At 41.1% G+C, this 22,636-nt stretch overlaps 1 protein-coding gene and 1 long non-coding RNA gene across 7 annotated transcripts in view; both read left to right on the top strand.

The window, feature by feature from the left end:
• The first annotated feature begins 3,132 nt into the window (after positions 1–3,132).
• On the top strand, positions 3,133–4,851 carry LOC115441227. The gene is made up of 2 exons (XR_003938444.2): positions 3,133–3,529; positions 4,021–4,851. It is a non-coding gene; the product is annotated as an uncharacterized LOC115441227 (long non-coding RNA).
• A 243-nt stretch (positions 4,852–5,094) lies between these two features.
• LOC115441221 (trithorax group protein osa) overlaps positions 5,095–22,636 on the top strand; it is a 64,681-nt gene continuing 47,139 nt past the window's right edge. For 3 of the 6 annotated variants that reach the window (XM_030165911.2, XM_037439070.1, XM_037439089.1), the window contains exon 1: positions 5,095–5,434. In XM_030165911.2, the coding sequence (XP_030021771.2) occupies positions 5,397–5,434 (38 nt within the window). In that variant the 5' untranslated portion in view covers positions 5,095–5,396. Of the gene's footprint in view, positions 6,472–22,636 lie in introns of all 6 variants that reach the window. The other 3 variants (XM_037439081.1, XM_037439085.1, XM_037439076.1) reach the window with 3 other exon arrangements.

Genomic DNA, 22,636 nt, shown 5'->3' with positions numbered 1-22,636 from the left:
ATAACGTATAACATAAATATATATAATAGCGATTTAGATTGGAAATATTGCACTATCTGACTACGAACAGCGGTTTCTGATTTAATAGCCAATGACTAATAATTTTTAATACTTATCTTAAAGTATATATATTTTTTTTAAATATAATATAGAATGTGTTGATCCTTTATGTTTCCACACAGCAATGGGTGATTTTTTAAAGTTCCATGCCGAAAAAGGAGATAGGCACTCTTTATTCTGAAAAATGCACGGCTCTTGTAGAAGGATTACTTATTCGGAGCGAAAATATCCAATCGGGATAAGACACGAGGTAAATTGATAAAGAATACAAAAAAAAATTTATACAGGACTATCAGCATTATTATATTGTCGAAGCTTATCTTGCAACACGTTCTTCGTTACTGTTGCCAAGCAAGAAATAATTATTTAGCGGCCTAGTAAATAATGTAAAAATAAAAAAAATAACAATGCACATGGACGTAAAAGAGTATGGAAAACGTTCAAAATTAAAATTGTTAAATGATGGCTAAGGGGGGAACTGCATGTGTGGAATCCAGTAGCCCTATAGTTAAATTGTATTGTAGGACAACTTAAACATTTAAAAAAATCAGTCTATTAAGACAGTTCCAAAGGTCAGACACCCGAGAGTTGGTAAAGGCTAGTGCTTAGGACATAACAAAAATAAACATGGTGATAAATCAGGCGACATAATATTTGATTTATATTCGTATACTTGTATTATATAAATAAGACATACATATTATAAATTGGAATTTGAACTCCCTAAACATTATTTTAATATCGTCATGTTAATGAGGATCAATAGACAAATAGAATTTTCATCTGTTTGTCAGAGTCGACTTCATCATTCTCCTCTTATTTATAATCAGCTTCAGTCAGTGTGGTCTGTGGAGTTGCTAGATAATGTTTTTGCGCGTATTGCGGCTATCACGCTATTAGCTAGACATGTACAATGTATTTAAAAAATCCTATCGCTTCATAATGTTATCCTAGCTATATTTGCCCAATATTATCAGAATCAACAGTTCATCGCTTTGGCGAAGAAGGATCCAACTCTACTACCAAGAAACATGTTAGCTGTGTACTGGTCCATTATAGAAATTGTGATCCTTATTCTATTACACATTCTCCTTCGAATGCGTATACAAACTTTGTTATTATGGCAGGGACTGCCTCGATGGCGTAGTTGTATTACGGTACGACTTCAGTGCTGCGGTCTCGAGTTTGATCTGCGTGTCGGGCAAAATGGGGATGTTGGGTATTTTCTATTCAATATCAGCTGAAAGCTTGGAATTTGTGCCTAATATGACAATAGTGCAGCAATTACGCCTCTGCCTACTCCTCCAGGAATTAAAGGCGTAACTATGAGTGTGGGTGTGTTTGTGATTTTCCATATCTTAAATGAATTCAAGAATTAACATAACCAAAAATATAATACTAAATATATTTTTGGTTATGTTAATTCTTGAATGGTTATGTTATAAAATTATACGCAAGTTATGTGGTGATATTGCTGCCATGAATGACGTAGAGTTTTACCGAAATAGGTAACATTAACAGTTTATTACACATAAGCATGCAGAGTGCCGGAGGAGCGATCGTGAGGTGCACCGATACGATATCAGCTCGAGCAGTAACCTTGAAACATTTGATAAACACAAGATGAAAATCGATACGACAAACTGAAGAGTGAAGTTTGCGATCGAGTGGAGCGGCACACACGCTGTTCAACTCCGGCTTAACTTTAACCCACATAACAAAGTTCAATGTAAACACAATATGCCAGAAGTTTCCGAAGTTCCAGTTCACGGCCGCGAGGCGACCGGGCCGCCGTCGCCGCCGCGGCGCCTCCTCGCGCCACCATCCCTCTCACCCTCGCCGGCCGCGCGCCGCCACTGCCTCGCCGCCGCGCCCCTCCGACAACTTCTGCCGTTATTGCCTAAACTTCTCTACGAGACGAGACGCCAGTCGAGACGCTTTCGCTGTTCTACAGTTTTGTCAGCCGGTGTCAATGTGCTATAGTTACTTCTCTCATGCTTATTGTAATTATGACTTAATTTATTTGATTGATATATTTTATAAAACACTATGCATGCGTGAAGGTAATGCCAGGCGGAATTAAGAATCAAAAATACGATGTTGAGCATGAGCCGAACACTTGCGTATGCTGGAATATGCGGTGATCTAGTTCGTTATCATCATACATACATAAATAATCTGTTTAGCTTACCATCAGCGAACTCATGTTATCTAGTAATATACAATGCGCACTGAATTAATATACCTACTGCCTACCTGGACTAGTTCAAATAACAAAGAGTTATATGGCATTATTTTTGGATACGGCTAAAGCTGACTAAAGTTACTTATATTGTTACATATTTACGGACTTAGAAAGTAAACAGAAATTCTTAAGCAGCATCTTTTAGACCAATGTGTTTCCATGGCTTAAAAGACAAAAGCATAGTACGAAAGTTGGAAAGCACATGACGTATTAAAGCAGGTGTATAATATGTGTGTCTGCGTGTTCGTGCACACAACTACACACCTGTACAATGTACAGTGCTCCAGAAAGCGCACACCTTGTGTCTTATCATCTGACACCGTTTGATATGCGCCTTTACACCTTATCTATAATGTCGAAATTCTTCCACGTATCACGTATCCTAGTCATGTAACTAAAGACATTTATACGCGCTTTATTAGATACTTATGTGTTTAGATACTAGACAATTATTGTATTTAACACTCATTTATAAACTTGTAGTGGTTACAATTCCTATACTCTGTCTTTAAGGATAATTAAGTTCTATTAAAGGATCTATTGTATATAATAATTTTAGCATGCTTCTCTGTCGATAATCTTAGTATATTGCTGTTAATGTTACACACTTTGGCAGTGGGCTATTTAGGCGCAAGCGTTGAGTAGAGACAATAGCTGCTAATGTACTCCATTTCGTATCTATTTGTATTTACGTCTAACAGTGATGAGAAAATAGTGGATTTATCTGTCAACGAGATAATTATAATGTAATAAAGGTGTATCTCGAGTGTAAACAAAACGACTAGTCGGTGTGGTGGAGCCGCCGGCAGCAGACAGCGGCCCGGGCGCAGCGCTGCGCCGCGCGCCTTATCATCGATGCCTTGCCGATTGGTGGAGTGAAGTGTTTGCGCGACTGATACCGCCCGCGGGGGCCAATCGATTCCCTGTTTCGTCGAATCTTATCAAAATCATGGTGGACGTTCGTACCTCGTGTCGGTTCCCTGATATCGTATCTAAAGATATCGACGAAAGTATAAATATGAGCCCATCGATCGATCGGCTCTCTATCGAAGTGCAAGCTGTGATCGCTGTTCATGTGGGGTGAGTCGCGCGTGCGTTATTGGACTGTTTGAAATCTCACCGGCAGCTTCAACTCCTCAGGGTAGCTGCTACTGAGTCTCCAACCTACGTAGAGCCGATCCTGGTCGTTGACAGCGTGCGGAAATTCTTACTCAGGGACACAAGGTTGGTTATCGATCACCTTCGACGTGGCACTGACGCCTCAGTGTTGCCGTGTCTTGTGATAAAATTTTCCGTCATCCAACATATAATGTTTCTAGTATCTACTTATATATTACGATCAGCTTCGAATCGTCTCGCGTCTCACCGTTGTCACTGTGGAAATAAACGTCGGTGATTACGTAATAACATATGGTGGTCCAATGGCACATGTGTTCCTTGAGTCCGTGTCACCACGGCCGCCGGCTATGTGTTCTTATTATCCCGTCAAAGCCATTATTATTACATTTGCGAATATGTACATTCATTACAGAACTATGCAGGATCGCTAACGCTACAGGGAAAAGCGACGCTGTTATCAAAAAACGTTAACTGCGCCTTTTCGAGCGGTGATAGCACACAGCCTGGTATCGCGTGCAGTGCGCGCGCGTCCCTGGTCACACTAACCAAATGTACAATGTCTGTTGTATAACAATAATAATTTGTTTAATTTACAGGTGGAAATTATACGATGTACTACGCGTCCAGTAATATTACAGGCCTCACGTCTGAGTTGGACAGGGGATCTTGACAGTTTAATGTCACTTGCTGCCAGATCTATCTTTCCAGCTCACGCGTGAGGCCGCCCCACGCCACCAGGAAGAATCTATCAACTCGTAAAGCACATCCCAGCGACTAAAATGAAGATGTGAGCGTACCAGATTAAGTGGAGGTGTGATCTCTTCACTTTTTATGTTTAAAGTGAGATTCAACTCCTCCAACTTAACCCTGAATCGCAATTTCTGCGCACTCCTGAAGAAGACTCTGACGTAATGATTTCTTATGTTTACGTGAATGTTAAACATTGAAATAAAACTATTTTGCGGATTTTATTGCGGTTTTTACATTATAATTTTCTATTCTATTTCTAGACAAAGTTATTTACCTACATTTTACAGTTATACAATATTGAAAAATGTAGGTAGTTATTATAACTTTGACTTCTTGGATGACCAACATCACAGTTCGCCCTTAAACCATGAAGACTGCAAAGTCTTCGAAACGTAGGAAGAAAATTATAATTTAAAACCGCGATAAAATCTGCAAAATAGTTTTATTCAAAGATCTTGATGCTTCATCTGTAGAAATATTTAATTTTGTACTTTCATAAAATTTTATGTCATAAATAATAATGTACCTATCTCTCGAAATAATACATAATGTATGATGTTACAATATAAAATGTTACAATTCACATTATAACCATTCATATTATACCTTCCCTACATCAAATACTGTTGTGTTTTTATTGTAAAAATGATTTATTATAATATAACTATGGCTGATAACTTAGTTTTATTTACTATAATGAAAATATTAACTATTTTTAATATATATGCCCATCAAATAATTTATAGTTGCACCGAAATACCCTTTTAATCGTTAATTTAATTTCGGTTCAAACGTTGGCGCCACTGTGCCGTTCTAGCGAGTATTATGAAAGACCCAACTCGTTCCGACCAGTATGAAGTGTGCCACAAATCACTAGAAAAAAATCACAACACAGAAAACAAAAAATGGGCAAAAAAATGTTGGTAACACCGGTGCGCTAAAAAAGCTTGCAAACTTCACGCACCTAACCTGCGCTGGACATCGACTCGTCCGTATCTCCAAACTCTGGGAAAATGTATATTGATTTTTCAAAGAAAAGTCAACCGATGTAACAAAACACTACTCGTCGAGTGTTTATACGCGAAGTGAAGTGCCGCGGTGGACGTGCAGCGTCGTCGACATGGTGCGACGGGGCCCGTCGGCGCGCCCCGAGTGAGGTCGGAGAGAGTGTCGCGTCGCTCGGCCGACGGCCCGCAGCCCTGCGGCCGCGGTCCGGCGCGTCATGGACGCCGGCGCCGACCCGCTGCGAGCCGCCAGGCCGTGAGTATCGCCGCCAGCGGCCCACGCCGTCGATTATTTCGGTCCCCGCGAGCCCCGTGAGCCCGACCGCCGCGCCGTTGCGAAACGGCCGCCGCGCTCGTCGAACGGACGTTCTCCCGCTACCGCGGCCTCCGCGCTGCGCCATTTCGAAACGTCGCCTCGTCCGCGAGCTGAGGACGGGCCGATAGCGATCGGCGAGGCGGCGAGCGCGGCGCCCGAGCGTGACCGCCTCCGCCCGCGCGGGCCCCGGCCCCGGCCCGGCCCGTGCGCGTGAATGACTCCGCGCTCGGGCTCGCCGCTCGTGTTTACAGTTTTTGCTGCGGCTCCGGTGCGCCGCCCTTTGTCCGGTGGGTCGGCGGAGGCGCTGGTCGGGCTCGCGAGGCGCGCTCGCCAGTGAGTTATGGCCGGCCGCTGCCCGCTAGTGCATGCGAGCCGTGCACCGCGCGCCACACGTACCTAACGTACGCGCCTATCTATAGCTATACGCGGCGAAGGCTGCGAGACGCGAGTACGTACTACTCAAACAAAGCGTTTTGCCCACAAATCCATAGTGGCAGGCTCGCACGGGCAGCGGTCGTGTTCTTTGTGAAACGTCGCGCGCGGAGTCGCGGGTGATGTCATGTGGCCTGCCGCTTCGGCTCTGGGAACATCTGGCCGATTGTCACTCGTTAATTTTAGTCTGCATTTTGAGGTTAGGTGGTGATTAGTGTCGCAAGTGATCGGTGCAGCCGTCGGAACGTACCAGTGGTTCAACTCAGTGTCCAGTGCGTGGCCGTGTCGCAGTGTGTCAGTGCACATGAACAGTGAGAGTGCAGACAGTATGCGCCTCGCGAGGGTCGCGCTCTGTGAGCCATTGCCAGTGAGTTTGTCACGCCAATAACTCACAGCAGCCCTCGGTGACAGGTGACAGTGTTGAATGTGTTGGAAGTCAGCAGTGCCCGCAGGAGGCTTGTAGTGAGCCAGCGGCAGTGGACAGTGGATGTGACCAGCCGCCCGCCTCATGCTCAGGTGATGTTCCTGTTCTCACACCCACACAGGTCAATACCCGTTTGGCAATCTATTAGCAAACTAGAGGTGATAAACACAAGAAGCACAGGCTCACAGTTACATCACACTGTTGCACACACAATAGTTTTATCAGTGCATTCTTTGTTTAATCATTGCCACTCATAGGTAAATAATTTATTAACAGTTATAGTGGCCATTGAGAACAAGTTTTATTGTCAAAATAAACAATTTGTTGTACTGTCAAAACATCATTAATTAGCAAGTAGAGTTTGTGTTTGTTTTTAGAAGAGTGGCGGTGTGGAGGTGTATGTGAGGGCAACACATGCTCATCTTTACTGTGTTTTGACAGTCATTGTTTGTATGTACAATTCATTGTAACTATTTAAATACACAGGAAAATATTGTGTTTGTTTTGGAGTTAGTTATGTGATTTCAGTAGATCCTTTGTTTGACTCAATGTTAAGAAATGTATTACCACCAGCCATCTTACTTGTATACCGGGAAATATATAAACTGCAATGTCAGGGGTAATGCTTCCACTTTCATCAAACAATTCATTATCCAATCTGATTGTTGTATGGTATTTGTGTTTGGTATATCAGTCATATATTTTTTAGTTTACATGTTAACATCACATACCTACTGTACAAATACATAAAAATCATATAATCATAACGGTTTGTGCTAACAAATTATTGTTAAAATATACAAAAAATCTGGAAATCCCCAAAAATTACATACATTATTAGTTCAATAATCTATGGTTGTCATCTTGAACTCTTTAATTATGAAAATTTTTCATTTATTTCTGTTATGATGTTATGAGTCATCAAACACAGTTTATGTGTAAGCTTAAGGAAGATGAATTAAATAATTTATGATATATCAGCTAAAATTAGCTGACCACATATTGTGTGTTTTCCAGTAAAATGTGATGTAAATTTTGCAGTGTACATCATTTGTAAGGCAGATTATAATTGACTCTTGACCCACCGTTAAGGTCTCCAGTTCCTCACATCTACTGTCTGTGATGTTGTGTAATGTGAATGAAAACATTTTTATTTTTTTGTGCTCATAGAATATTTTTTCATATAATATACCTTATTTCAATGTAACATATTATTATACTTCTTTTAAAATATATTTATACTAAATACTTGTATGATTAACATACAGTTAACCAAAACCCTTTTATCCTATTTTAAGTAATTAGTATTTGACTTTTACACTTTTAAATCATTTAATGGACGAATGAAAGCATCTTATACAATGGTTATTTCAAACACTAAAAATGTTTGTTGCAAGTGAAGGAGTTTTAGTCATTTCAATAGTGAAATTGCCCATGCTTTGTTGGCTAGAGGTAGCGAGCCGTCTTTCCTGTGTGGTGTGTTGAATTTTAACACACTCTATTGTTGGCCTAGCGCTTGTAGTGGGGTGTGTGAGTCTCTGTAACCTCTCGGCCTTTCAGTGAGTGACCTTGGCGACATGTCTAGCGTAGTGACTGTTCTCATACATTACTTTCTATATAATAGTAGGTAACACATATTTACTAGAATTATATTATGTTATGTTAGTTGATGACTAAAAAACAGGAACATATATGTCAATAACACCAAGTTCATTTTGAAATTATTTTGAATTATTCACATACAATAGTAACAAGTCTATGTTTGTCCAATTTGCACAATATCTTTTGAGTTGTTTAAACTGGATCATTGTTAGTTATTTACTTTTCTATCGGTGTCATGCCCTAAGTCTTGTGGATTATACAGTTTCATGAGTAAACGAGAGCTCTATGGCTGTGCACCGTCAGGCCGGTAGATCCCATGCATTGCAGTTGGCAGAGGGGTTCGTAAGTAAGGCGGCGCGTTGCCTCAATACTTGCGCGAGTATCAACGCCAACCTGTGCACACATTGCGCGTGACGTCACCGCTGTGCAGCTAAATGAAATGGACACCTATTTTAAAGCACAGTGAGGTATTACCGCAGGTCACACCGCACGGTGTCCTTGACTACAGTGTGCGCCGCGTCGCTGTGTGCTCGCTCTGTACACGCTCCGTACACCACGCGTGGTGTGAGTGCGCACTGCGGCCGCTGTTAAAAGCTTTCTCTTGCTATATTGTTGCCATCTTGTGCCAGACGCTCGTGTGCGTCGCCTCCCGAATCCTCTCGGTTATCTAACTCTTGGTTATTTGCTCGTGGGAGATTGCGTCATGCATTTATATTCTAATTAGGTATTTTTTAAGCTGAAGACCTCAGATCACGTGTCGTGACGTTTTGTTGAACGTTGACGAAAACTGAAACTCACTGGCTTTGAGAACAATTTAAATAATAATGTCATTAGCAACAAAAAATTAAATTCTTTCACCTCCGTAATATACTTATGTATTTTGTATATTTTCTGTCCTTTAAATATATTTGTCTGTATAACGCCATACATTGTTTTTGGTATTTGATTCGGCCAAGTTGTTGTGTTAAGGAAATATGTTTCCCGTAAAAGGCCACAACACACACACTACCAAATCTTTCCTGTAAAGTCATTCTGCCGTCAACGCAACTCGATATCCGATTTTAAGGCGCATTCCTATTAGTCGCAGCAACAAGCGCGACTGTCGCATGTTGCATGCACTCTAAGATAACTCAAATCCTTTCAAAATTGGTTGTGTTAATCAGACGCGGGCGGAAAGGAGATCACTCTGCCGTCTTAAAGAACGCTAGCGTCGCCCTATCCTTGACACTTGACATTACTCTAGCAGTCGCTGCAGCGAGCGTAACTGAGAGTGAACACACATTGGAGCATTTTCTTTTTATCCTGGCAAAGTACATCACGACTGAAGTACAGTACAATACATTCTCAAATAAACAACGAGGGATTGTGTTTCTCGATGGTCGCCAGGTTAATGTCGGCCGGCCTTAAATGGATGTACACTGGCTGAAGCGCGACTTGTGGGAACATTCGAACATCGGACGCTCTTTACTCGGGTATAAATATCGGGTAACAGTACGCCGAACTGGCGATATGACACCGTGACGAACCTTACATTACGCGGTGTTGAGTTACTGTGGCATTCGCAAAAAACATGGAATGTTGCTAGCAAATACTCACACGCCTTAGACATTTCTTGGGTTTGCACTCCCATTATATGAAAATGCTTTTTAAAGGACTTTTCGTTTTGCAATAATATTGTATTTAAAGTAAATGCTTTAATGTGAATTCACCCTATGCTGGGAGCCCATACTTACTTGCTTGACCAATTTATATAGGATTTTGCAATTGTAATAGACGAATTTACAAAAAAATGTAAATTATGAAAGATTCCCACAACTACCAATCATAGATTACCGCGAATACATTATTCTCATATACATAGAGCTGCGGACAAGAAAAAAACACGTTTATATAGAAACGTTAAAGTGGAAAATTCCAACTAAAAGTCGAGAAAGGGCAAACAGCGCGGAGTAAGCCGCCGCCTACGGAGTGCGCCGGCGGGTGAGGTTAACGCGTTACCCTCCAAAATCTAGCGAAGTCTGCTCGTTGGCGTGTGAAATCACGTTGGCCTTGGCGAATTTTTATGACAACCGCCGTATGTTATTGAAGTCGGGTTAGAGCTAGACGTGATGCGGCGCAGTTACACGAGGCTCGCGTGCCCTCGCCGATACCACTGATGTTATCGCTAAGGCTCAGCTCTATTGAGGACGTCGGGACCTCCGGGGAATTAATACAATGTTACCTAAAGTTACCAAATTAACAATTTTACACTATACAAGACTCGTTTTAGTAACGGTGGGTAAATTAGCAGGTTGCTTGATCACAAGCACTCATCAAAATGCATGAAAAGCAATGTGAAGAATAGTAAATCAAAATGAAGTCGGTTAAAAAGATCATGGTTCTAGGTTTAATTTTGTATGAAAGGTAGCTACGAGGCTATTTCCCATCAGCTTTAGAACTAAATCTCCCTGGTCGGTTTGATGTCTTAGTTGTAACTAGCTACTAATTAAGCAGTTTTACTCCATATAGGTTCATAATTGGATTATAGTTCACAAGTTTGAAAGGCTGTATAATGAGTTTGAAACGGACATCTGGCTTCTTCTGTTATTTCGTTTCTTTGGTTATGCGGTAATGCCATTAGGCTGCGAGGGGACAAGTCCAGGGCCAGGTCAGGAACCCAAATTTGTCTTCGATTAGGATTTGTGGCCCCATACGGCGGTAAACTACTCCATATCATAAAGTTCGTTGAAGTTTTCTAGCACCGTTAACAACTCTGACTTCCCTTGAACATAAACCGTGAATATACGTTAATAAAGTGTTGGAATGAAAAGTTTGATGTTTTTTGGTAGTGGTGAGGCCGGGCCGCCCGGAGTGCGGTGGATTCGTCGGGCTCGTCAATCAAACGTTAAACGAAACCTGTGCGCGGCCGTCACGCTGACACGCGTGATAGATCGTGAAAGATGTTCACACGCCGCCGACGTGCCGGGCTCCTGACGGGTGGTGCACGTGATTGCCAGGCCCGCAGCCAGGTGGTCGTGAATTGCCCAAATATGCATGATGTCCCATAATGTTTTAAAAATATAGCTCACCTTTGTAGACCGAAAATATTGGTACAAATGTTCAGGCAATAAAAGAAACTTAAGTATGTTTATGTTGTCCGCTGCATATCACGAATCAAAATAAACACTACCACAAACTGAAAGACTAAGAAAAGACTGAACAGACGAGTTTAATCTGAAACTTCGAGTAATTTAAATACTGATGAAAATGACTGCAGAGTAGCATAAAAAATATATTGTCGAATTCAATTGTTAATACATCAGTTGGTTTTGCTTAGATAATCGAGTATTTCATCCACTACTATTAAGATCCCATCGCCCCCCATTACGATCCCCGGCTGCGGGCCCGGCGGTCGCTGGTCTCACAATGCGCTTTTATTGTCTCACACCGGAACTGATTCTCGTTTTCGCCACACATAATGGCCCAGTGCGACATCACCAATATCTTGTGTTCGCGTCTATTTTGCATCGTTTTTGCTAGATAAAGAATGTGAACGTGCTTCAGTAAGTTTTTGTTCGGTAATTATCATATAATTTGTGTTTTTTCCTTGAAGTAAATTTTGCGATGTTGTAAATAACTACGTAAGTTTTCCTGGGTTTGTATTAATAGTGACATGGCGATACACTCTCATCGTAACGTATCCTGTATTACGGAGTCTGGCTAGTAATGGTTGTATGTGTTTCTATGTGCACTACAACACGTTACGAGCGAGAACTTATGTTACGATTTCCACTTCGTAAGACAACTGGTATTTAAAGATATAATCATATGCAAAATTGAAAAATTGCGATTTAAACGCTGTGAACGGCGAAATTAACATTTTCCGATGTAAAAAATATAGTGTGTGTGGTAGAAAAAGTTGATTGTTAAGGGCGGTGTACACTGCACACGTGCGACGTGCGCTGCGCCGACTCAACAAACCAGTTTGCGCGCACCGCAGCCGCACAACACCGCGCCGCGCCGTTCAAGACGATGTCTGGCAAACACCTCGCTCTCACTCACTTCAAAAATCCTTTACACACATTTGCCACAGCGCCTTTAAATTATTATATTATACCGTGTAATATATTCTACCTTATTAATCTGTAAAAATGATTCTGTAAGTTATTAAGCCCAAGAGAAAATAGTAATAATATGGATTATCTCAAAAACACGTATCTCGATGTCGAGTGCTGAGAGTACGGAGTCGTCAGGCGTGGCGCGTGATGTCGTTAGCCGTCTGTGAGGATACGACCTTAGGGCCATAGCAACCGCGCAAGAGGTCTCGTACGAACACGCGGCGCACGCAAAAACTCATTTACGAAATACCTACATAGATACGTTTGTACAGGCTTGCGGGCTCGTCTACTTAGTTAATTAACTATTCAAAGATAGGTACCTGTGCGCGTACCTACCTGTTTATACATAATGTACACGTTCTCGTAACACCTGCTCGGTAAAAGTACAGGTTTTTTTTATCTCGCGTCTGCCCTCAAATATGCACAAGTGAGACGGGCTCGGCGCGGCCGGGAGCCTCGTACCTCGTGACTGCTCAATTTTATCTGCGGCCTGCTTCGGCTCATCGCAGCAGTCTTCGCAGCGACGACATGCGAGGGCGCGCTCGCTCTACGACTTACTTTATTATTTAAAACCCCAGCAGACTAGTTGTGTCGCGTTGTGGCCGGGTGGGATATTCGGTGGGAGCCCCTCTCTAGATAAAACTATTTAATTCTGTGTACATACTTGTTTATGTACATAACAAAACAGTTGCTAACTCTTAACTTTTAGCCCAAATTTTATAAATAAGTAGTAAATATTGTAATATTATAAAACAAAAACACTATAAATATAATAAATTTGTGAAAACAGTGGATTGTTAACATATCCGCGCCTTTGACACGCTTTTACGAACATGGTTCGTTTTAATTTATATTCTTCAACTTATACAGTACAGAAGTTAGCAACGGCCATGTTTTTTCGTGACGTCATCCACCCGTCAAACTGTCACTCCCACAACTAAGACGATTCTAACGAACCTGGTTCAGCAGATGCTAACAAACAATTTATATATTAGGTATCGAAGTGCATTAAATACATTATAATAAGCGACATTATGTGACAAATGATTGAAACGGGCGCGTACTAAAGGCATCATCTGCTATATACTGAAGCGCGGCGCGGCAGGCGGCCTGCATCTTAGAAACTCCACAACACGTCTTCTCTCAAGGTCCGCGCAATTACAATAGCTAAGGACGCGATGTATTTTCAAATGTCCAGATTTTCACGGCCATCTTATGACTCACAAGTAAAAATAATGCTTTACACGTAAACTTATATTTAAATGAGTCTAGATTTTGCAACCAAAATGTACTGCGTATTATGTTCGCGTTGAGTCCTTTGTGTACGTTATTTCGAAAAGTTTTCGAGGCAAAAAGTAACATTTTAACTGGTTGTTAGTAGTGGTATAGCTAGCACGTGGGTGAGTCGACGGCAAGTGCTCACCGCCGGTTGCGAACACTGAACACCCACTGCGCCCGAGGAATCGTCGGAGCGTTGCCGCCCTTTGAGGGCTGGCCCTCCGGCAATCTCGCTGACCGCACGAACCGAGATAGCAAAACGCTATACCGACTACACGTTCTACAAATAAATTTGTTAGGGGCTGCGTGTGTTTCTGTTTTAATAATGTAATAGTAATCCATTTTTTATTCCGTTCTTTGTGATAATTGTTTGTCTAATTCTCTGACTCTGCACAAATGAAAAATAGACTAACTTAAAAAGGTATTCGGAGTAGCTTTTCGACATTGGGCAACGTAACATTTTGATAAAACTAAAAAAAAACGCATTTAATACTCTGTTGCGTAGTGAGTGCACGGGTTTAGCTTTTCAGTTAGTAGAGACACAAAACCAAGCTGAAATTGCATTATCCGCATCGGTTCGGCAAAATGAGTGTAGAGCGATCGCGACGCCGTCGGCGCTGTAACAAAACGAGCACGACCGACGAGAGGTGCGCGACTCGGAACGTACTGCAAAAACTGGATATCGTCAGTGTCGACCCGAAACGCGACCCGCGGAAGCGAATCACTATGACAGGTTTTGCAGCGCGTTTTTGTGGTCTCTATTCAGGCGTTCGTGTTGCCAGGACCTTTTTTGTGAAACGCGGGGACGTGGATATAAAATAAGTGGGATATCTTTGATAATATTTTTCAGCAACTCGCTTAATTGTCTGCCCTCCTCTGTTCTGGTTGTCTCGTGTAAAAACCGTTTATTCTTGATTGCCAAATCTTTATAATTACAGTGACACTGTACACTGTACACTGTACTCAGATAAAATAACACGAAATACTGATGTACGAAATTTTTAAACTCTTCTACAGTTAAGCTAACTTCCTTGCACGTGTACCATGATAACTCACATCCTAATGTATGGAAACTAAAAATCTGGACGGAACCAGCGTAGCAAATTATGATCCAAATCGTCGTATTCAATAGAATATGAAAAAAGAGTTTACCTACGTTGTATTTATGAAAGGAAATAAAGTAGCGGGATTTTAGGCGTCTCGCACAAGGTGCAGCCCAAAAGCGAGACACCTGGCAAGTGGCAACACCAGCCCGCAGGTCTGCCACCTAAAGACAATATGTTCCCATGATCATTTCTAACAAATATTCGCAACCTGGCAATCATGTCACTAAACCTATTAGTTCGGAGTCACAACTGTGCGCGTGTCTATTCGGCGTATCTTTTATTTTATTATCACACAAAGTCATTCTATTATATTATTATTTTGTTTATTTTCATTCATTTATATTCAGATTTAATGGGACCGAGTTGATTGTACTCTCGGCTCCGGAAAGTCAAAGATAATGCTTGTTTAATTCTTAGTAAGTGCCAACACTATAAGACAATTAAGTAGTGGCTGCTGCATAATATTATATAGATGCGTTAGATTAAATTATATTATAAACGACTTCGCTTTGTGTTAAAGGATACGGTTTTTTGTGCATTTATTAAAGAGACTATTTTGCACATTTTACGTGAGATAACCTTCAATGGCGCATAAGCTTACGCAAAAGATTCTAGGGTTGTTTCCACGCCTGACTTCGTAACGCGTACATCGACTTTTTTTGTCTTCACTCGATAAAGTGCCTACACTATACTCGATAATACAGTAATTCCACGTATTATATCGACTGACAATGGAAGGGTCTATAGATGGCTGTTTAATGCACTCTGGTTATGTCCAAATTCTGGGATGCGCTTTGCCAGAACCAGCTACTGTGACTGGATGTTCAACACGCGCATCAATCAGTATTCAGTATCAACTCGGATACAAATATCAGACATTAATTTTCACTTGTTTATTAGTTTATCAATGAACCAGAATAACAGTAGTACGGCACGCTACAGTGGTCCAATGAATAACAGTTTCTCGAACAGATAGCGAGGGTTGAAGCCTGACACTACTGCACTCTACTTACACCGCTATACGTATATTGTGCTCTAAATGTCACACCAAAATAGTTTATGCGAAGCTATCCGAACGGCGCAAATACGATTTTCAGCCAAGACATGTTTTGTCTCGCCGTATACCTACACTCTGCTATGTATAGCACTGTACACATGTACAGTTAGTAGGTCTAAGTAACGCGTAAAGCACAGTAGGTAACTGCGGATTACATTTTACGTAACCAGCGCTTCATCGGCGGTAACCCTACGCTCATACATACATACAAAGCGAGTACATACACGCGCCGCATCGTATAAATACTATAGTACGTACGGTAGGTAGTATACGAACGGACTACGGTACGTGTCCACAGCGCAGCTCGGTTTATCAGCGACTCGTAGAGCGCGCGGCGAGCGGTCGCGTTTAATCGCCGAGTCAATATCTCGTGCGTTATCTCCAGAACTGGGTCGATGTACTTGGTCTTCGTCTCTCGGGACGCGATGACGCAGACCGTGTGCGGAGACCAGCAGCGTCTCTCTGCGTGCCGTCTGCTTTGGCGTATGTTTCAAAATGCAATGTCGCTTTACTGATGTGTACGTGCATGCGTCATGCCTATGTTTGAGTTTAGATTAGGAGACATATCTGAAACATCGTCATGTTGCTATTAACTTAGTAAATACACCTAACAAACAAGCACTGACTATACATGCATTGGATTTCAATGTAAATTGCGAAGGATTTTACCACAACACCCAAGATAGAAAGAAATATATTCACGCACACGAGTGTCTAGGTTTGGAGATCGAACCTAAAGTCACATCTCACAACCGGCTACGGTGACAAATCTTTGATTATTTTTCTTTAAGGTTATAGCTTAAGGTCCATTTTTCATACATTTTGTTTCACCTTTAATCTGGGTAACTAAACAAGTATTGACAAGTAAAGAATTTGATATTTCGGCCTTTAAAATTTCGTCGTATTAAATTTTAAAGGCCGAAATATCCATGCATATTAATTATTTTTACGTTTTTCTTTCAACTGCGAGAACTAATCACTAACTAGACGTGAATTTAAATTCTTTACTTGTCAATACTTGTTTAGTTACCCAGATTAAAGGTGAAACAAAATGTATGAAAAATGGACCTTAAGCTATAACCTTAAGATATCCTTCACTAAAACTGTCAACAATTTTGGTCAAGCACAGTCGTGCAAATTCTGGGCGCTAGCGACGCCATGCGCTATCACGACTTCCAACGTCTTCATGAATTACTATGAACAATAACTGACATCTCACTGATAGCACCAGGGCTGGGGTAATATATCCCGTGACAGCGCACAGCTCCGCCATGCCACTGTCCCTGCTCCGCTGTGTGTCGGTAGCCCGCTCGTCTATGCAGCTGTAGAGCGTGCGACAGTATCGCAGACGCGCCGCGCCGGCCGCCGGACGGTTCTCGGCACACACACGCCCTTACCTTTGTCATGTAGCTAGAACATAAGTCCGACTCGCTCGTCACATAACAGAATTCCTAGTTTCTTACGGCATTGGAGTTGCTATTGGTCAAACTGTACTAGCGTTTGCAATTAGAAGGGGATCCGGTGTGGGATATAAATCTGCAGTTTCATACATTATATTATATTATACGTATACAAACAACTTTGCCCTTAGAGATAGAGAGATAGTTAAAGTCGCAAATGGTGTACTCACTTATTACACAGATATTTTCCGTCTCATCACTTGAAGGGGTCAGCAGGTTGCCGTTTCGAACACAAATCCAACCATGGGTATAAAATTTGTTAATGGAAATCTTGATTTACTGATCCGGGCATCGAACACTTCAGAACCACAGCTTTATAAACCAAGTTCGCCGTCACTCAAAAGCCAATTTGTTGAGTATTAAATGAAACACGTAATAGGTTAAAACGAATAAGTTGATCAACAGTTATAGGTGTGCCTAAACTGGTTATTGTTAGCGGTGAGCTGGGAGGAATTAGTAGGAGGTGCAGCGGGCTGGCGCGGCGGCGGCGGCGGCGGGCTGAGCTCCCGGGCACCGCCGCGCGCCGTCCGTGCGTGTCAGCCGCACCGTAACACACCGGGGCAGACATCTACTTATCTTTATGTCCTCTTTCATGAGAGAATAAAGAAAATTTGTCTCGCCGCGTACTATTTTTAGCTATAATGCGATGGGACGCCATTTTGTTGCCGCCATTTTGGAAAATTTGCTAAGGTGTATTCTCACCGAAAACGCGATGTAATTGCACTATTTAGTTTATTTTATGTTAGATATGTGTTTCAACGACGACCCTACAAACGAGGTTAAATTTATAAATTTAGTAAAACATAACACTACTTTTGTGCTATCGGGTAAAAATATATGAACAGGCATGAACGCATATGAGCTGACAGCTGCCATGATTGCAGCTGTCCGCTAAGTTACCTACCCTGCGTTATATAAACTAGAAAGTTTATTTGGAGGCTAGTTTTTTTAGCTAATTGCATCGAATCAGCTGAATCGATTAAAACGAAAGTCTGCCGGGCTAGCGAGTAGCGATATCAGATGCGCGCCACTCCGCACGGCTGCGCGGGACTCTGCAGTACGCTACGTATAACGTTAAACTGATCACCTTATGTCGAGAATTGTTAGGAACAAATTGCGCTCATCATATTCGGCAACTTTGTACAACAATCATCACACCACAAATTGCGGAACAGTTTTAATTCGATGTCTAACATTCGTGTAAACATAAGAAATAATTATGGAGTAATATGCTTTATAAACAATGTAAGTAACATAAACCCTAACGCTAGTGTACAAATTTGTTAGCCTTTGAATTTGCGAAATAAGAAAAATAGCTAAAGGAGGACTTTGGAGGACCACTGGTCATGACATCACAACTGTCATAGTTCGCATACAAATGTTAGCTAATCGGTATTCGCTTAGTCACGGTGTTGCCAAAACCTTCTAGATGTCCTAAACCCGCCTCCTTTCGACAATTTGAAATGATGAACTTATATATGGGTATAGTTTTTATAGATTGTCGATCACGTTAACTATGAACTATCTAGTGATTTTCGTCTATAATAATCACATTTCCAAAAAGATCGCTCGGATGCGCCGTCAGAGTTGGGATGAAAGAAATATGCATTAGACAGGGCTAAGGGATGTTTATGATTTAGACTTTCGGATAACTTCCTCACCATAATAAATGCAACAGAAACCTGTCTCTTCCCTAGAACTCGTTAAACCGACCCATTTGTGCTGAAAACAAATGTGCATCATACTATATGTGCATCATAGCTCTATCATTTTACAAATTTCAAATGTCTCAAAAGAAACAGCCCAACCTTTAATTGAAATCCGTCTTTCCTTTTTGGCTTTAAATTACAAGTTCTAGATTTTAGTTTAGTTCCCACGTCAGAGCTGTACACCCACGGACTATCAGCAACACGTTTCCGTTAGCTATGTCAGTCAGTATGCGATGTTTACGTGATGCTGTTTTAGTTTGGATTTTTATCGAAAGAGCGAAAGCCTGGCGGTGGAGCAAATCAGTCGTCTGATGGCAGGTGTCGTATCGGATATGAACAACCAATGCCAAGGGACTGGGTGGTGTGTTGCAGGCCTATTAGAGGATGGGGAAAGGCGTTTCTTTAGTCTGTCAATGTCGTAAACAATACAGTATTGCCATGCCTTCTCTAAAACAATTACCATTTGATGCAAAACTATTGTATCCCTATGTTAAAAAGGACTAGACGTATCTGCGTCGCTTCTACGCCATTAGTGTATGTATAAATATACTAATATGTCTATGGACTTCATGATGTATAAATATACTAATATGTCTATGGACTTCATGATATGTTGTAGCTTTATTTTTAGGAGTAGCCTAAACTATTTCATCCATTTAAACCATTTATTTCTCTACACACACATAAATACAACAACAAAAAAGTATAAAAAGAAAAAAAACACACACAGTTAAGAATACCAGGCACACAACGGATTCCTTGCATCATGTGTGATAGAATCGATACCAGCTCAGTATACGCTGTAAAACAGCACTGATTTTCAGCTGAACACCACTATTAACATAGCACAACAAATCTTTTTGAGCGTGCGGTCAGCTACAGCATACAAAGAGATCATACATATATTGGAAATAGTGCAACAATAATAATTATGGGTAGTAGTTTATGCCTAGTAGTTGACCAGGTCGGTGTTGTAATGGTGAGATATATGGCCGCCTATACCGAGCGACGCTAAACCCATAATGCACAGTAATTGCACTGCGCTGCTTACAACGTCTTGAACTGTAAAATAAATAAAGGGATGGCAATAAAAGTCATATCTATAAACTTATTTTCTACTTGTTTTTTATCGCTGCTCTGCCTGCGCGACATCCTTTTTCCGAAGTATAAATGCCACTCTACTCTCCAGGATATGAAGTATACTCGAAACTTCATCCAGAATTCGAGATTATTGCCGAATTTCATCAACATTGAACTCATACGGCGTTGCTATCAAAAATAAATGATGTAGTAGAACTGTGTTGATCGGTAAACGCGTCCGATTTACGATGCGCTGGTTCACGTTATCACGTACGTATTTTTGGATTTCCCGTATGCGCCTGTCATTTCCCTGTTGTGCTGCAGTGACATCGCTAAACACTGCGCTGTTGTTTCTATTTCTGTCCCAGTTTGGATCATCGTCCTCCTGTCCTTACCCCACTAGTGTGTACGGTTGGTGCTGCCACGCAGTGCGTTGTAGATCAAAGTTTTAGTGATTTTGCTACTAAGTGGACACGAGGGTGAGGATTTAATTACACTTACTTACGTATTATTATTAAAAAACTTGCCCATGTCGTTATTTCGTTAAAGAAAATAATGTATAGTAAGTAGCGCCACCTATATTTAAGGAAAATATTGTTGCCAAAAGATACAGCACATAGTTTGAATCATCGCATTACGCTGACCATTATATGGATGGAATAACATATGATGTTGCTAAGCAAATATTTCCATAACACGATTATAACCGATTTCGCCTTTCGTATAAAACTCGAACTGCAGTCCAAGACCCGTGGGATTTTACCAAAGTGTTCCATGTGCTGCGAATCATTACCATATTTTAGTCATTACATTTCTTATAATATACATAATTATTCTTTAAACAGTAAACCAGTTGGCACATAGATGAGTGCATATATCAGCCACCTATATACATAATTAAATTCGATAGATGTTTGAACCCAAGAACTGGCCGATAATAAATTCAAATGAGTCAAATTTGTGAGTTAAATTTGTTTTTTCAAACTAATTTGCAAGTTTGCAGCGGAGACGATAAACTATTACCTACCCAGGAGTTGGTTGGCTAATAAATTATCCAGCTTTTTTTGACTATAATAACAAAAAAGTTTATGTATGCATTTTGTGTGTTCCGCCAGACGGATTAAGTGGTCATTCGGAGTGACTGTCATGTTAGAACACCTGCCGATGAACGTTGTGTAACTCTGAGCTTGCAACCTGCGCATGTGACCAGGATATATCTTGAAACAGACCACAGAGTCACTGCAACTGTCCTTCCCTACTTTTAGTTTTGTATAGTTGTACATTTGCCCTCTAATAATGTGACGAATTTCAAATTACTTTTTGTTAACAGTGGACAAATGTTTGCAAGGAATAACAAAGGGCACGCGGTTACTGACATGTGGGATGTAAATACAATCATTGTCCTTACATCGACCTGTTGGTAAAAGAGCCACGACGTATATCGTCAGACGCTTTTCATGGCATATCGTAGTCCGTAGCACACAGGGTAGTAATATTTTTGGAAGTTCTGCACCCAGGGATCTTACTAAAAAAATCTGAGATTCTCGCCTATATTCTTTTGAAAAGTACTTTCATACATATATTTTTTTACAAGTTAATGTGTTTCAGAGGGTACGCTGGCTCTATTTCCGTGTCTCATGACGGGATGGTATAATAACCACATAGAGTACCAACTTTAATACAAGAAACCCCTGGTAGCAATTTTAATAGATATTCTAAAAAGTAATTGATATTCCAGACACCTACACCTATTCAAAATGTTTCCAAATCTACAAATTAGTTTCGTTTAGTGCGATTCCGATGTATTTATGTATCTCTTTTCGTGAACTAGCACGTGCCTAAACGTTATTTAAGTGACAATCATTTTCTAGTTAAAATAATATAATTCCTGAAATTTCGTCTGAGATGGTGGCTTTCTACTTTCAACTAAAATAAAATAATTTTACTGTAAATTTTTTTGTTTTTTCTATATCGGCACGATTTGAACTTTAGTGTTAACTCAAAAAATCGTTATTATGATACATTTTGACGTTTTCGCTTGCGGTATTTTAATCCCGTTACAAATAGGGACCCCTAAGAGCAAACCTATTCCTATTCATGCCTCGAGGGTCGACGAAGTGCCAACAATTCCTGGGTATCGTACTTGTAGGTAGGTAGGAAGAGATTACTTACCATCAGGTGTTTGATATACTTATGTTCGTTTTCGTACAATCTTCTTGCTCTATAAACTATCCCATTATTTTTGAAGTATCCCTTCGCCCAGCCGTCACGTTTCAAGCTATGACGTAAGGTTTCCATTAGTAGGGCGAGGCGAGGCGTGCGCTGCTTTATCGTTAGATATGTGTAGGTCTATATGAAAACGGTTCCGCGGAACCGCATCCCTCACGTAACCGATGTTTCCGATTCGGACATGTATTCGAATGCTGGTGATGTTGATGAAGTTGGAGTTACGTAGCTTTTAGACACGTCGGGTAGACGTGATCACGCTCAGCACAGCACGCACGAGTCACATTAGTTAGGGAACCGGACATAGACAGGTCCGGCGGACACGGTTCGTAGATGTAGATCCGAAGATCAGGATTTACATCCGGACCCAACTCGGAAAAATTTCCGGGCCTAGCCAACTTTATTTATGTTTCCACGCGTAGTCATTGTCCCGTCTAACGCTGTGTCATATTTACTCTGATGCGATCGAAGATGCTCTAATGCGCCGATTAAAAAGTTGATTAAGGCTGCCTGCTTTTTCACTTTAAATTGTTCTCATAGAAGTAAATGTCGAGATAGGCAATTCGCTCGTCCTGCTTCTCTCAGATAATCAATCACAACTTACCTTAAATAGTAACACCACCTAAAAATGGATGTTACCAAGTATTGCATAGAACTGACCTTCCTTTATT

The sequence above is a fragment of the Manduca sexta genome, chromosome 3, assembly GCF_014839805.1.
Source record: "Manduca sexta isolate Smith_Timp_Sample1 chromosome 3, JHU_Msex_v1.0, whole genome shotgun sequence".
In the NCBI taxonomy this organism is placed as follows: Eukaryota; Metazoa; Arthropoda; class Insecta; order Lepidoptera; family Sphingidae; genus Manduca; species Manduca sexta.
This window is presented reverse-complemented; position numbering and strand designations above follow the sequence as displayed.